Source organism: Accipiter gentilis, chromosome 8, assembly GCF_929443795.1.
Source record: "Accipiter gentilis chromosome 8, bAccGen1.1, whole genome shotgun sequence".
NCBI lineage: Eukaryota > Metazoa > Chordata > Aves > Accipitriformes > Accipitridae > Astur > Astur gentilis.
Window position 1 is genome coordinate 19246578 of NC_064887.1, and position 16866 is coordinate 19263443.

At 41.7% G+C, this 16866-nt stretch overlaps 1 protein-coding gene across 2 annotated transcripts in view; it reads right to left on the reverse strand.

The window, feature by feature from the left end:
• The window catches only part of TGFBR3 (transforming growth factor beta receptor 3), a 123495-nt gene extending 107232 nt beyond the window's left edge, over positions 1–16263 (reverse strand). For both annotated transcript variants that reach the window (XM_049808328.1, XM_049808327.1), the window contains exons 1-2: positions 16138–16263; positions 1165–1340 (exon numbers count right to left, since the gene is read on the reverse strand). In XM_049808328.1, the coding sequence (XP_049664285.1) occupies positions 1165–1225 (61 nt within the window). In that variant the 5' untranslated portion in view covers positions 1226–1340; positions 16138–16263. The remainder of the gene's footprint in view (positions 1–1164; positions 1341–16137) is intronic.
• Positions 16264–16866: the final 603 nt, after the last annotated feature.

Consider the following 16866-nt stretch of genomic DNA (forward strand, 5'->3'; position numbering starts at 1 on the left):
ATGAAAGGAAGCCAAATTTTAACACATTTAATTGCTCAGCTCTGTCTCTTCCAAAGCTGGTCATCTTTTCCACAGTGAGGACATCTCAGATTTAAGCAAGCCATCTGTCCACTTTTCCCACTACCTCATTTTGACTGACTGTATATCCACTTGGCCTCTTCTCCAATGACCCACGCTGTATGCAAGCTGAACACATAAGAAGAGGCTTCCCCTTGCAACCACAGGAAGAACTTTGACAAACAAACATACCGAGAAGAATCACTTCAGCACTTGAAGAAACTACAATATAAATTAGGTACTTGAATTCTATAGATCTTCCCTTTCTCTGTCACAAGTTATTGCAACACACTGTTTTAAAAATCCCTATCTAGGACAAAACGTGGGACAGAAACAATCCCCATAAATGGCAATGCATCTTCCCAACCTATGAGACCTCCAGTAACACTAACAACTGTTACTAAAAGGTCTTTGCCACCACCATTGACAGTTATCTTTAAAATAGATCAGACCACTGTCAGGAATGACTGAGATAAGGTTTATCCCACAGGGCAGGAAGGATGGACAGGCTCAGTGACCTCTTATGAACTGTTCTGGGATTTTGTCAGAATTTTTTTTATGAACTAAAATGATCTGGACTTAATTCCAGATCATAGACCTTGAAGGCAGCACTGAGCGGAGTTAGTACACCCTCTCTATAGAAAGACCCTAGGTCAGCTTCACCAGCACAACCCTGCACCCAGGGTAATAAACCCAGCCTCTTGACAGAGCTAATAGCTCAGCCTCAGTATCATGCTGGTACAGTTACCCTGCTTCCACTCCTAAACGCTTCCATAGCAACCTTCCCCCTTATAATATATGAGCAACATGCAATTATCTTTTTTTTTTTTAAATAAACAAATAAATTACCAAAATAATTTACATTACTACTGCAGTTCTTCAATGATTTTAAGGGAGAACATTGGTGCAAGAAAATGCTCTTATAGCAACAGCGTTGTTCCTCACATCACCATACCAGCAGTTATGATCATAACAGTTTCATATAAAACCTAGACATAAGCTTTAGCTGACCTACATTCTTCCAGCATGAAAAAGTATTTTTGATTAATAATTCTGAATATATAAAATAAGTTACACTGAATGTATGATTTACATAATGTCACCTACCTGCAGCTGCAAAGCACAAAATCATCAAAGCAAACACTGAAGTCACACAACTTGAAGACATTTTTGCAAACGCTGTATCTTCTCAAATCAACTCCCTTTGTAGCTCTTCATGTAGATTTACTTTCTTTGAAATTTATGGTGTGTTTTGAAATCAAATCTTCCAGACTTTTAATTGCCTACCAAAAAAAGTAAAAATACATTTTAATACAAATATAACTTACAGAAATGTTACTAGATATTTAACATTCTCTCTCGTAACAAGAGAAACAGAATTCTGTCTTAAAGGACTACTAGAGGAGTGCGTTTTATATTGCCAGATACCCTAGGTACTGATAGCTCAGTACTCTTCCCCCCTGCATTTCAGCACTTCTTTGCAGCTGGTGCTTTCACATTATACATTGTGCAAGTTGTGATCTACTTGAAAGTGAAATCCCAGAGTCCTTTCTGTCAGTTTCTGAAGTCCTGCTGAAGCCTGCCAATGGTACTCATAGCCTCAGACATGTTTATTTTAAGTATTCAGACTTTCTCTGGGACATATAAACATTTGTTTGTTTATTTATCTGCTGCTACCTTTATCATACCATGGAGAAATGTTTCATACGTGCTCTAGCTGGTTTACGGGTAACATGATAAATTTAACTCATCATTTCTCAGTATCACAAATTCTGAAAACTTTGCTACTTGACACTAAATATAAAACTGTTCAGAATCTTTACTTTAAGAGTTTAAGACATGATATACTAGGTCAGCAAAACAACTTAAATGTGCTATACAAATAAATGATGATACAGCTGATGCTTGCAGACATGAAAAACATCGACAGTTCTGACCCCAGAATGCACACTGCAGATTTTTGAGGGGAAACACTAGATGCACAATATCCTCTTCCACTTCTTTTTTTTTTAAAATCTATTCTCAGTTATCTAGATGTCTAGAATGAGCACATAGACCAAGTAGGTAAGGAACCAGAACGCTGGTATCGTATTCAATCAAATAAAACTCTTATCTACTCTACTTCACTGCCAGCCTTCAGGAGCAGATGACAGATGGATGGTGCCTCAGCAACCACTAACACTCACCACAAAGCAATGCAAGCAGTCGCAAACAACCATCATGGGGCTAAGTGATAGCAAAACGCTGAGTCAGGGCCAAAATCTAAACCATGACAACATGAATACCATTTAAAAGGTTCTTGCTGATATTAAAATGGAATCAAGTACAAAGTCAGACAAAAGGCTAGGCTCTGTTACACAGCGTGTGCCGCGCTGTGCACGATCGAAAGTCTGCACAAGGAAAACGCACGCGTAGACCAGCACTTCAAGATACCTGCTGATAGCACTCCTACAGCTACAAGGAAAACACCAGAAACTGCTTTGCAGAATTTCTCCACGGGTTATTCGGCAGAGATGGCGCTGCCCTGTGCCGGGGGAGCTGCAGCTACCCACCAAGAAAGGACTGCTGGTGCCCAAGGCCAGAACTACAGCCTCCAACCAATCCTTCGCTCAGCACCCGGCTCCTAGCACCTCTGACCAGTCTTGGCCCAGATCCCACCTGCGTGGGACGAGAGCCCAGGAGCAGCTCTGCAGGCTGCTGGGAGCACCCAGACACCACACTTCTGTCGGACAGAAATGTACGAGGCAAGGAAGGAGATGAATGTCTATCACAACACGAGGTTTCACACAGTCATTTTCAAGCTCAGCGTCCCATATAAGGAGCACATTTGCTTTTGACACACGATATTTTAGGTTGAAATTCTGTAACTGGTACTCTTGCCTGTGCACCTCCTCATCCCCTCCCTTTCAGTGGCTGGGAAACACTGTCTGACAACAGCAGTGAATGAAGGAAACCCTCAGAGAAATGGTAACTCTAGTAATGGTACCTAGTAATCTTTATCTTCTACCTACTGGCGCTCAGTCTGGGGAAAAGGAGTTGACTCTTGACTCTGAAGAGGTGTACTTACCACTTTGCACAGTGAAAAAGATATGGGCATCTTGTTATCTGCTATTCACAGAGTTATGTATGACTAATGCATGATTAGGTATCCCAAACTGGAGATTCTTTTCCATCAGAATAAAATTATATGAGACTGTCACTATCTGTGAAAATAGGTAGTCATACTAACCTAAAACCTTGACCTCAAAAATTAAGAACCTGTGAAACTATCCAGGTATGTTTAAAATAGCCTTAGCCGCAAAAAAACCCCAAACTGCATTTTGTTCTCTTTCATGCATTGTCCTTTTTTCAAACTAGCCCTGAACTCAGGATTAGAGGTTACTTAATCTAAGAGAAAAAAAATGTTTTGAGAATACCTACTTATATATCATTTGTGTAACAACATCAGTTCTGTATAATTTTGCTTATACCGTCTTAAAACATATCACTGTTACTGAGGTTGAATGTTTCATCACTTACAGGTTCTCTGGCACAAACTATTCTCTTCACTGGTTGCTAGGATCAGTACATTTAAAAAAAAACATTGGGTGAGACTACAACACTACCACACAACATGACTGAGTTAACAAGACACTGCAATGAATTTCTATCATTAATAGCAAGACAAACAACACAGCCTCATAAAGCAGTCCACCCTAAAACCCCAAATAAGCATGATTTACCTAAAGATTTCTTCCATGACATTTTGTAGAAGATGGGTTCATCTTCAAGAAAAAAAGTTCTGGAGAAGGATGAACACACACACACACACACACACACAAAACCAATGCTAGAGACAGCTCAAAACAGAAAACTTCAGAAAATGACGGCTTCCTTGGGCAATTTACAAGGTTTGTAAAAATTATTCATCCTGAACCTACTGGAAGCATTCAATGAGTTCCTAGGTATCTCTCATCTCCCCCTAGAGTCTAAGGTTATATAGCTAAACCCTCAAATCCATGAGGGATACTGAACTTTATGGTAAATTAAGGCCAACCTTTATTAAACAGAAATAATAAACTGTTGACAAGAGTGTTGGACAATTATTTAACACAAAAGTTTTTGAACTTGAAAATCCAAATCAAACAGGTTTAATGCCAAAACAGCAAGCCATAAGGAATTTATGACAGACATTGAACATCATTTGGGAAGTCAAACGTAAGCTGGAATAATTTGTTGCTATGTCTCTAGATGAAAAGAAACCTAAATTTACTCAGTGAGAGTATTTAGTTGCTAACTCAATTTTTAAATGCTGCCACAAAGAAAAATTACCAAATACAGCAAATCATGAGGTTTATAGCTAACACTGGCTAGAAAAGACCATCATAATGTCCTGCAAGATGTTATATGTCAGGAACTCAAGTGTCAGAATGCTTATTCATTGCCTGTTTGCACATAAGACCATTTCATCAACAAGAAGGAACAAAAGAGAAACCAGAAAAAGAGCAACTACAAGCACATACACTCAGTAATATACTAAATAGGAAAACACAAAACACTATTTAGATCACTCTTCCATCAGCACAAACCTCTCATTCTTCAGTGACATTTTTATAAAGCACACAATAGGGTGTGCAGAAATAGGGAGCAGAGGGAAACAACTGGAGATAAAGTGACGCTGCTGAGAGCATCTGAGAATCCCATTCTGTGCCAACCACCTAAGTATGTTAAAAGGCCAAGTTTCAATTCAACTTTGATTTGAGAAAGATTATTTAAAAGGGAGAAAGAATACATACATATTTCAATCTGTACAAAAAAAAAAAAAAGAGTGATTTGATTCCTACCACAACCCACTGGCCTATAATAACACCTACAAGGTATAACTCGGAGCACACACTATACGATCACAAAGCCCTAGGTTTCCACTCCAATTCTGCCAGCTCGTGAAGGGTGACTAATGCAGACATAAATGAAAATTTGGAAGAGCTTTCTAAGGAAGGGGCTCACTTGCTTGAAGATATGCATTCACAAACTTAAAAAGGAGGGCAAATTTCAAATCTTGAAAGACATTGTAATTCACGAAAATTCTACTAAATTCATTTAATGATAAACCTACTAAGCAGGCAATTTGTCAGTATTTTGGAAAACCTGATCATCCTCACCTGTGACAGAATTCAGCAATGAAGCTGCTATTATCTGACCATTTGACAGTGCCAAGGAGAAATTAATATGAAAATAGGTGAGAAAAATTCAGCTGTGGTGCAAAACATGCCAGATTCTGCTTCAGTGTGAAACTTGCTGTCACTAGAAGAACATGCGAAGCCTGCAAACTAGGAAAAGTTGAGGCAGTCCACAGAATAGCAGGACGTTTCCTTTGAAATAAGAGAAGAAAGCTGTGCAAAGGGATTGGGAACCTAAACTATTTATCCAAAAAGTAAACAAAACTGTTAGTCAATTTGAGATTCAAAAGAAATTTCCAAGAGGATCTTCTTTTCCTTTGGGGTATATCTGGGTAGCTATTTTTGTAACTGAGATCACAAAAGGGCATATTAAAAGTATAACCAAAAAATCCCAACAAGGAAGAGAAGATGACATGAGAGCTTCGGGTTTACTAAACATAGTTTTCGTGCCAATGCTTTATACTACTACAAGCTGCAAGAAAGGTTGGCAAAAGAGGGCATCTGCAGCCAGAGCCATTGAAGACTAAGAGGCACAGTCTGCTGGGGTCATTTTCACTGAAGTTTGCTGCCACAAAGGCCACTAGTCTCAATAAAAGCAAATATCTAAAAAGCACAAAAGAGCCTGTTCCATTGAGAAGTATCATTTTGCAGATGCAATCAGGAATGAGTGCTACTGGGAACATCAGGAAAAATGTTACTACTACTAGATTTTATTAGGTTTGAAAGAAGACTGAGGGAGTAGAAGGGGGGAAAACACATTTTGAAGTACAGGAGGACAAGAAGAGGAGGAAGTACGAGGTTTTAATCTGGTTTAAAGTAGGAGCCTCTAATGTCCACGAGAATTTTAATGCATAAAGCTTAGCTAGAAAACAGTGAAAAATACGATGCTTCTGGATGACACCAGGACACACTGAAGGCTAGCCACAGAAGGACAGATCATTGCTACTCTAAGCTACAGGACAACAAAGGCTCCTTAAACTCAATGGTATTTAAAAGGATCTGACTTTGTTAGGCCATCAGCAATAAGCACAAAACACAAATCACTTCAGTACACTACCGTTACCTTAACCAAAATATTTTTTCTTTGTAAAAATCTGCTACTCATCTTCCTCAGAATTCCAGTCTTTTGTGGATTTTTTTAAAGCTATCCTTCAAACTAAAAAGTTACCTTTAATACTACAACATGACCAAAGAATTCAGAAGTTAGAAGCATGCTGCTTACTCTTAAAAAAACACCTTTCCACTAAGGATTTCCCAGACCTCACTGACAGGAGTTACCAGGATGAAAGGCTCTGTGGTCTATGGATTGTCTATGGCTTGTTACTAAGAAATCATACCCTGTGCTGTTCTGCTGCCAGCAGAAAGGTATCCACCCCCACACCTGCTTACTGCTCTCCAAAATGGGGACAGGTCTCTGCTCTGAAGTCCTTGAAGAACTACACATGAAAATGACCAAGTATAAGCCCTAGGATTAAGCTCTGTCTTCAGAACATTTGAGCACCTTTCTACGCAGCTTGCTTCTGTACTTCTAGCAAAATACCTATTACATATTATTCTTCTTGAGATCAGTGGTCTCATTAGCTTCAATTTTTGCCCACTTTTCTTCTCCTGGTAAATTTATTTTTGCCTACTTTTTCAAAGCTTCTCTGCACAGTCCAACCTAGCAATATATATGCCTGCAGTGGCCACAGTCACAGATTTAGGGATGTTTCTGTTTCCTATTAAAGGCTTCTATAGCATAGGAATTTGCCACATTTATTGCTGAATTGGGTTCTTATTGCTTTATATTCCCCTTTTATTTCTGTTCCCTTAAGCCTTTTCCCCAATAGTCTCCATCTGTTTCTTTAATCACCACCTACCTTTCCCATACAAGTTCTTCCCTTCCTTAACTCTATCCTTCTTGTTGTCTAACCTTTTCCTTTACTGCCTGAAGAATAACTTCCACTTCCTCTCCTCCTTATCGACATGGACTCTGGTAATTCCCTTCTCTTTCCATGCACGGTGCCAGAGGTTGCACAGCTCTCTACAACGCTGCTAACAGATGCTTCTCTACCAAAGCAAGCCAAAACTCCTCCTCCTGTAAGTCACATCACAAGTCCCACTGAAGTGAATGGGGATACTTGAGCAAAGCCAACAAGATCTATCCCTTTGTGTTGTTTTGCCATAGCAACGTGAACCCAAGTTTCTAGGCCATCCAAGGCTGCCTTCACAGCCAAAGCTTTTTCGCTTTTTGTTTGTTTGTTTTATGCATGGCAACCATTTAACTCATTTAACCAGTTTTTCTCCCATTTGTCCATGTTGGTTCCCTATGTGGATGCAATGAATACATGCATTCCACACTTAAGTAGAACAGGCAATCATTTGTAATCAAGTACACCCAAGCTCAATAACAAAAAAACCAAAAAAAACCAACAGAAATGGATAACTACACGAGCAGTTCTACAAACTTAGAACAATTTTTGAAAGTTTATTTATAACCCCACTGCTATTAAATATGCATTTTGTCATCTAAGAAAAAAGAAATATGTTATTTATCCTCCGTCAATTCTGCGTGATTTGCACACGTACAGATCAAAAATCTGACTAATAGGGTTAGCAAATATTGATGTGGAATTGAAAATTTGTATGTATTTTTTTAATGCTTATGTCCAAGGCATATACATGAAGTTCCACAACTCAGAACTCAAAACAGTAACTTACTCAAACTATTAAGGGGACAGATTCTGGTTTAGAAACAACAAATTGGTTCTGTTTTCAGGGAGTATATGAACAGTAATAAAACTAAAACTCCTGACGTATCAAAAGCCCAGGGAAAAAGTAACTCTGATGTCCTGCAGTTCACATGCTGCTGTGCTTGTAATGGGACATTTCAACAAGTCACAGTTAAAGGCTATGGGAACTGGACAAGTGCCAAGGGAAGATGTTTTATGCCATTTAGCAATTGTGCCCCTCTATACCATGTGATTTCTGTTTTAACATTTTGTTTATTTATTTTCTTATTAATAAATATATTACAACGTAGCCTGTCAAATTACAGGAAGCCACAAAATACACACAAATGAGTCCATAAAAGATGTGAAATCATTCCACCTTTTTCGTAACAGTTTACTCAGGTTGGTTTTGTTACCTGGTACGTATTTTGCCCACAGCAAGCATGAAGCTCTGGTGTGGATGAGAGTGTCTATTCTCAGTATCATTTCATAACCAACTTTCCCTTCAGCTTCCTAATGGGTTTGGTTTTTTGTGGGGTTTTTTTTTTTTTTTTTTAATCACCTGACTTGAATTGCTGTGAGTTTAGATTAGAAAAATAAAGTCATGACACCAGACACTGTGGAAGTTTCAGCTTCAGAATAATCATTGCACAATACAGCACAAAAGTAAGCTACAGTTTACAGACACAGGGTAAAAATCATACTGTTGTATGTTCTCAGGACTTCCCTTCCCCCGAACACAGGGAGGTACGCAGCTGAATCTTTGTAGGCTGAGGGGCAAGGTTTTGCTTACCAAGTGTAAACAAGAGAATAGCCTCTTACAGGATCAGGATGTAGGAGGGTTTCAATAGGTGGAAGGGAAGGAAGTGCATTCGGGAGTCTTTTAGTGGAAGGAGTACACAAGACTCTTCCACGGGGAGGAGACTGGAACAGATTCCTTTTTGACAACAGCAGAAATTCCTAGAGGTTACCAAATCTCTACAGAAGGGAGCGCACGTGGCACTGAAGACACAGTTTAACAAAGACATCCTACATACAACTTGAGTACCAAATCAGAACTTTTCTACTTTAACGTAGAGCCCTCAGGGACATCCTGCATCAGAGCATCTCTAAAGGGAGTGGAGAAAACAAGATGTTGGAATGCTGTATAGTTCTTATACTACAACGGCTCGAGCAATCTGCAATCTAGTTCCAGCTTCTGCAACATATTTTCTGTGCAACTTGCAGTTAGTTTATTTTTTCACAAGCAATAAAGTCTAACAGGACCTCAACATGGCCATAGCAATCCCCCCATAACACCTACCTAGAAAGGCAATACTACTTTAGACAGTTCTGCTTCCATCTTCTAGTTAGAAGATGGATGAAAAAAATCTCACTGCTTGTATCGGGGAATACCAGTGGCACAATTATATGCCATCTTCCTGATGAACATTCACGTAGCAGGAAGAAGAAAAAAGCAGAGATTTCTAGAAACATAGATACATAGTCCGAGTTAAAAAGTTTTCATGGCAGCCCAAGAAATCTAGAAGTCTCAAATCTACATTTAAATAAAACACAGGTTCCCAATGAACTCAACCAATAATATCTCACCAAAACTAACAGGGACCAGGCTCATGGTTTTTTTAAATGGGACCTGCTGCTTCTGAAAAGTTTACCTGGAAACAAAAACATTTCTACCACACAGGAATCTTCAGGCTGAACAAGATCATAAATTGCATGAAACAAATCTCTACAATTTTCCCTCCTCATAGTTAAATTTCTTTGGCCTAATTACTTTATTTTTTTTAATGGTTTCTAATTGGAAACAGAATAGGTTTCCTGGCAGTGGACTATCTTACTTCATAAACACACTAGCGGCCAACATCCTCACACAAATTTCATTTATCTTAAGTTTTACTTGGCTCCGTTTCTAATTGTACACCTAAACTAAACAGATAACAGCTCTAACGTACCTATCAAGACAGATATAACCCTAGGGAAGGCACCTCCTTGTGGAGAAGGAACCACAGCAGGATGGAAAGTTACCAACAACTCAGCAAGACTTCTTCCACTCAGGGTAAGAGATCTCAGCAAATTATGCTGTCAGTGAATCCTTGGTGCTGTTATTTTTTCAAGACTAAACTGCAAAAACCTAAAACTGTATCTAGAAATATTCTACCTGGAACCTTTCTACCAGGAAAAAAGCTAAATCAGTCTCTGTTGGATTTAAAATCTTGAAGTGACCTCTATACATGTAGAAAAGTGGTTTTGAAACCATGGCCTATAAATACCTGAAATTCTCTGGGTTAATTGTGAGAAACCCACAAGGGGTAATAATGAAAAGGAAGACTATGGCATTAAGCATAAATTCACTACATAAGGATGCAATTCTCTTTGCGGGAGGGGAAAGAAAGAAAAAAAAAAAAAAGAGGTGGCCACCGAATTGAACAGGATTGAAAATCTGCGTTTCCCATTACAGGGGAATTGGACGAGGTGATACAAATCAGCCCTCCCCACTGCCACTAGCTGTAAGATACTACAAGATGTAAATTAACAGGTTAGAATATTAACTATTAGGTACTTTAATCACATGCATTATCAAAACCACATTTTGGAAAAAACAACAACAAAAAACAAAAGAAGTGTGTATTGAATTTTGCTCTCTCGAATAAGGCCTACTCTAGAAAGTAGGTAGATTAATAGATTATTTCTTTAGGTTGCTAAACAAGAACACAAGTTAAACGCATTTATCAAAAGTTAGCTGTTAGCCACTAAATTTTCAGATGCACATCTGTAAGATAGGAAACTTCTCCCACACAAACAAGGAAGACCTTAAAGTGCCACACAGTTAAAAGAATGAGTCAAAAGGAGCTTCCCTTTGCGTAGGAGTAGTCTACCCTCTCCTAGCTGTCTGCCAAATAACCAGTGTAATTTAATTTGTTGGGCAGAGAAACACATTCAGGTCAAGGCAAAACTTTTTTCATAAAAATTATCACTTATAAGCACTGTGATGAGGATTTGTTTCAATCAAGATATGCATCACTGGCACGTTCCACTCGTAATGGAGATATACTACTCCCATATAATTTTCCAGAAGGAAATCACCATACCTCATCATTGGAGTGAATCAAACCACCAGATCTACAAGTATTCAGAAAGACTGGTCATTTTAAAAACTGGAGGGAGGAACTAATCCATCACATAGCACAAGCTGTACATACTGAAGTGACTTTGTCCATTCGTGTAATAAAAGACCCATCTTTTCAAATACCACAATAGCTGTTTTGTAAATCAAAACAGAATTTTGCTTCACTCAAAGCATTACCAAAACCAAAGTATTCCACTGATGATAAAATACTACCATAGTTCTCAATCATGTTGTGTCAAATGTGGCTATAGTCTATAAATTACTTCTATAAATCTAAGACAAAAGAGGGCATACCTTCGATCTACCTTAAGCTTCTTGGCAAATACATACATGTATTTAGCAGATCTATACTATACAGTAAACTCACTGGATACGTTGGGATTTTTTTTATTGTCCCTAACTCACACAATCAACCTACACTGAGTTCCAACAGAATATGCCTATGCTTACAATGGAAACCAGAGTATGAGTGAATTGCCATTCTTTTCCAGTATCATTAAAGATACCTTATGTATCACTGCCTTCTGTGCAGAAAAACAACCGATACATGTTAGCTCTATAATTAACCTGTTTCACACCCATGACCTCTATGTAAGCTATTCTCCTGCAATCTCAACAGGTCTCTTCCGAGGTCACAACTAAACTTATTTGAAAGAGGGGCCCTTTCCAGCTGACTCCCAAAATCTTACAACATGTTGCAACAGAGAGAGAGGGGAAAAAAAATAAAATAAAATCTGAACTTGGCCAACTAGTGTACTGAAATTAGGCAGACTATTAAAGAGAAGTACTAAATATAACAGAATTAAATTTGTTAATAATAAACAGATATAGCTCATTTTAAGTACTATCCACAGAATGAACATAAAATAATGGTTTTCACATTTTCCTTAATAAATCCATTTTTCATTATAAATACATCAAACTAGCATATTTTGCCAGACATAATTATTTGTAAGCAGTAAATTCAACAGTATAACACTTACAATTCAATATATAAAATGTTTTCTTCTGAACCTGACAAATCTGACTATTTAGATACTCAAGGTCATAAAGGATGTTCTTTTAAAAACAAAATCTATTTTGCCAGAGGGGAAACAAAAAATATGCGCTATATACAAGGTAGCAGCTTTAAACTCCCTCTTTCAGTGATTTCCAGAGATGTGCAAATCTGTTTCATTTTGGCTACCATAGAGTTAATTGTTGCTGTAATAGCACAAGAAATGCTGCTCTATTGGATGACTGCCAGCACATAAAAATGTGAATCCACAGTTATGGATAAAGCAATTCCAATTGCACTACTTCTTTGCTAGTACGTTTTTATGGCAAAACATGCTTCTATTCATGAAGTGGCTAGAAACTAGCACACCACTGTTAAACACCACAAATACTACTGTTATAGAAGTAATGCCTATTTATAATACCCAAATATTTCGTGGAACTAGATCAGAAGTAATGTGATTGCAAAGATATTTGCAATCTGTATCCAACAGAGAATTTTCTGAGATCTATATAAATTGCCCAAGACTTTGTAATTTGTCTTAAATGTTAACAGAATATTATTGGAGATATCAAACAAAAGAATTTTAAGACAAATTAGGCAAGGCTTTAGTGCTATTTTCAAATAACATTAAAACAGAAATCTCACTTTGACTTTACAAACTAGGTACCTCAGCATCTCAGAGAACCACATAGAGGAGAAAGTTTTGTGATTCCACAAAAACGATGGAAGAGGGAGATTGTCAATGGAACTTAACATGCATCATTTTGTACCTTCGGTATCTGGTAATGTCACATAACGGTCTTAGAAAAGAATGTGTGGCCATTAGAATACAGGTATACCTGGTCACTGAAACAATGGGAAGAAAATTCATATTCATTTAATACCTTGGTATGCAGTCAGTGCCATTCCAGAACCAGGGGAGCTTCCTTTAAACCTGACCTGGGACTGTTGATTTCAATTGAACTATATTTTGTCTCCACTTGCTCCAAAACTTAATGCTAGGAGAATATACAGTTGTTATCCCTCAGAAGTAGCAAATCAGTTACTCCGTGGCAAATGCTCCCAGGCATGTTTTTACCCCACCATCAGTAAAAGACAGCTTAACCCCAAGTATAAGCAGCAAGGTATCTCACATTTACTGCAGGGTAAGAGTCCGTTCCCTGGCTCTTACTGGAGAATAGCTGACATGCTGCAAATTCCCATTCTTCACTGAGCATTCAGCAATCTGTTTGTATACCCATACCTTTAAGTATTTGCCATTTGGCTGCATCAGACTTCACAGACTAGATGGATGAGTGCATGTCATCCAGATAACCTTCTCTGGCAACAACCTTTACATTCAGCATTCCTGGCACAAAAGATGTAGTCAATTGTTATGCCAATACAAATCAAAAAAGAGAAATCATTATTGATCTGTGCTGGGAGCATCAGTTGATCTTTACAAAATAAGCTATCTTAAAACCTAACAGAATATCTAAAAATAATCTCTCTCATGAAAACCCTAAATACTAGGAATAGTTTCTTGTGAGAATGCAATTTTTTTGCAACTCAACTTCAGCTCTCAAGATTTCTACATAAAATCATAACTTTGATTCAGTAACAGTTTTACCGTAAAAATATTTTGTCTAGCTCATTATCTAACACTTTACAGGATTACTCAAAATATCATTTCTTGGGTTTAATTAATTCACCTCAAACATCTTCAAAGAGAAATTTCACTTAAATAAACCTCAAATGTTTTTTCAACTTCAGTTCTGGCTAACATGACAAAAATTCCATTCAGAAGAGTGGGAGACATGCCTGCTAGAGCAAACTAATAAACAAGCATTCAAAAATAACGTGTTTATTCCAATGTAAGGCTGTGAGGGGTTTTTTTCAAGTGAATTGACACTCATCTTCTAAAGAAATACTATCAAAAGTATAGGCCCAAAGTTTTAACAAATTGCAACTGTGCTAGGAAGAGAGATTTCATAGAAAGTTTTGTGTTCCCCCTGCTGGTTTACCAATTAACTTCAAAACACTGTTCCCAGAGGTAGGCATCAAGATGCCAGGGTCTTAAAAGATGTTTTGCGTGCCAGAGAACAAAAATTTAAACTTACTTTTTAAAAGAAGTCGCATCCATGGTAGAGATCATTTAGACGCTCTGACTAAATGAGGCTCAGGACACACAAAATGTGCATCAGAATCAATGACCATACAAGACCTCCCCAAAGAGAGAAAGCACAGTAGAAGAGAAAAATTTGAAGTGTCACTTTAAACTTAACAAGGTTGGACTATAGCAAACAATTGGGGGAAGCAAGTTTCAGAGTAAAGGACTCTTCACTGAAGGAAGCCAACAACCTGCCCCCCCTCCAACACCCGTCCCTCCCTTCCTCCCCCAGCTAGCCGGGAATGCCGAGCACCGGCGGCGGCAGCAGTTGGTGTCGGCCCAGGTCTGCCTCCTAACAAGAGCAGCTCCTCCTCTGCTAGAATTCAAGCCCTGTAAGCTTTCATGGGTTAAACTGGAGCTCTTCAAATGAATAAGCACCTTCCATTAACATTTTGCTAACACTCTTGTTAGAAATACTTTGACGGGACACCTGTGCAGGGCTAATTAAAACACAGCTACCAGCTCGTGTTGTCCCTGGCATCCATGGAAAAAACACGGACTGTAAGGGAAATAAAGAGTCCCTAGCAAGTGATAAACAAATAGATTTTGTCTTTGGAAGAAGTTGTATTTACACGTGTAGTTTTAAAGTCTTCCCCGTGTGAGAGACTATGATAGCAACAGTGTTCTAAGTCACTATGACCCAAACCTAATAGTAGAGCAGGTGGCTCCCTTACTTTGGGTTTTCTCCCCAGAGGAGGTCTACTATCAGCCCGCTTGGCCTCATCCAAAAAAAGTAAATAAATACTTAGTTTGGGGTAAATACAGACCCAACCAGGAAAATTTCTTTCTTGGAACAAAACCATGGCACTTGTTCATCCAAGTCTCTCTCTAACTGGTTACAAACCCTGTCAAGAGGTTTCTGTCAAAACTGGACTGGGCTGATGACCATACGTTTGAGAAGGAAACAATAAATGATGGCAATTAAATTATAACAGCTAGAGCTTAACACAACTGAGATGAGTAGATTTACATCTGGTTACATCCACAGCAAGTGGAAAAGCTGTAACCAGACGCGCAGCTACACCTGAAGTCCTTTCTTTTGAAAAAGACAAGAAGTATCATCTCCCATACTGTTTGACCTCAACGACAGTAACTTTGGAACTACAAGTGCCTCCGAAACTGGGGAAAGTTGAGAAAGTTACTTAATTTGCATCTAACTTTAAAGGCATATTATCGTCATTGCTAGGAGAGATGAACTCGGAAGGCTGCAGCCCCTCGACTGCAGCACATCCCCTGCAAAACACGCAAGGGTAAATCCCACAGGTCAACAACTCCTCAGTGAAACTGCAGCAAAGTGACACGATAGGGGCCTTCGCGTTCTTCTCGCACACGCTGAATTTACGCTCTGCTAGTATATTACTAAGTTCCCAGCTGGCCTCCTGAATGAAGGGTACGACGGCCCCCATAGGCGCAGCAGCGTTAGCATCTGTAAAGGATTTCGCTCGGTGCCCGTGGGGAACTCGCCCAGCAGGTACCAGCCGGCCTGGCGCAAACGATTTTCCTCGGGACACCTGCGGCTTCTACCCGCCGCGAGCCCACCTCACGCCTCTCCACTGAGTTCTCGCACGGAGCCTGCACGTTTGCACGGTCCGGTCCGGTCCGGACCGGCGAGCCGCTGCCAGCGCGCCCCACCGCCCACGCGCGGACACTGCCCGTCCCACCCACCCCCTCGCAGGTCCCGCACCCCTGAGCCCGGCAGCTCCGCGGAAGCCGGCGGCCCACCCCCCCCCGGGGACCCTCCGGGGGCCCTGCCGCCGCGCCCAGCGCCGCCGCCCGCTGCCGCCCCCCGCTCAGCCCCGCGCAGGCTGACGCGCCGCGGGGCGCACAGCCCGCGACCGCCCCAGCGGCCGGCGCGTCCCCGCGGAGGCGCCCGGCGCCTCCGCCCGGCCCGGGCCGCCCGCCGACGGCGCGGGGGTCGCGGCCGCCGCACCTACCCGGCCCGAGGTCTGTCCACGCCGCGTCCCGCGGGGGCAGGCGCGCAGCAGCGCGGCTACGCCATGGGCGCCGCGGCGCCGGCCGGCCGGGAGGGAAGGAGGGAGGAGACGGGAGGAGACGGGACGGGACGGGACGGGAGGGGAGGGGAGGGGAGGGCAGCCCTCGGCGAGGCCGCCCAGCGCCGGCCACTACTGCCCGGCCCGCGGTGCGCGGGAGGAGGAGGCGCGCAGCCGCCCGCCCGGCCCCCAGCCCGCGAGTAACCCCATGGCGCGGCAGCGCCGCGCACACGGCGGGGCGGGGCGGGCGGGCGGCGGGCGGCGCCGCGCCACCATTGGGCGCGGGGCGGGGACGGCGCCGTGACGGCCGCCCGCGCCCGCCCCTCGCGCCCGCCGCTGCCGCCGCGCGCGGCCCGGGCCCCGCGCGCCCCCGGCCCGCACCTGAGCGCACACACGCACGCACACGCCCACCCCTCCCGCGGGGGGGGGGGAGGGGAGCGTGACGGTCGGGCCGGCCACGAACGGAGGCCGGTCGCGCCCCGCGCGGCTCAAAGCCCCCACAGCCGCGAATGGGGGCCAGGGGGCACAACGGCGGCAGCGCCGGAGAGCGGCACCCGCCCCGGCCTTCGTTAGCGACCGCTTTAAATGCTCTGCGTGGAGACGCGCGTTCGGCGGTTGGCGTATCGCGCCCGCCGATTCCCTTCGGACGCGTACGCGACGCCGGGCGCTCCC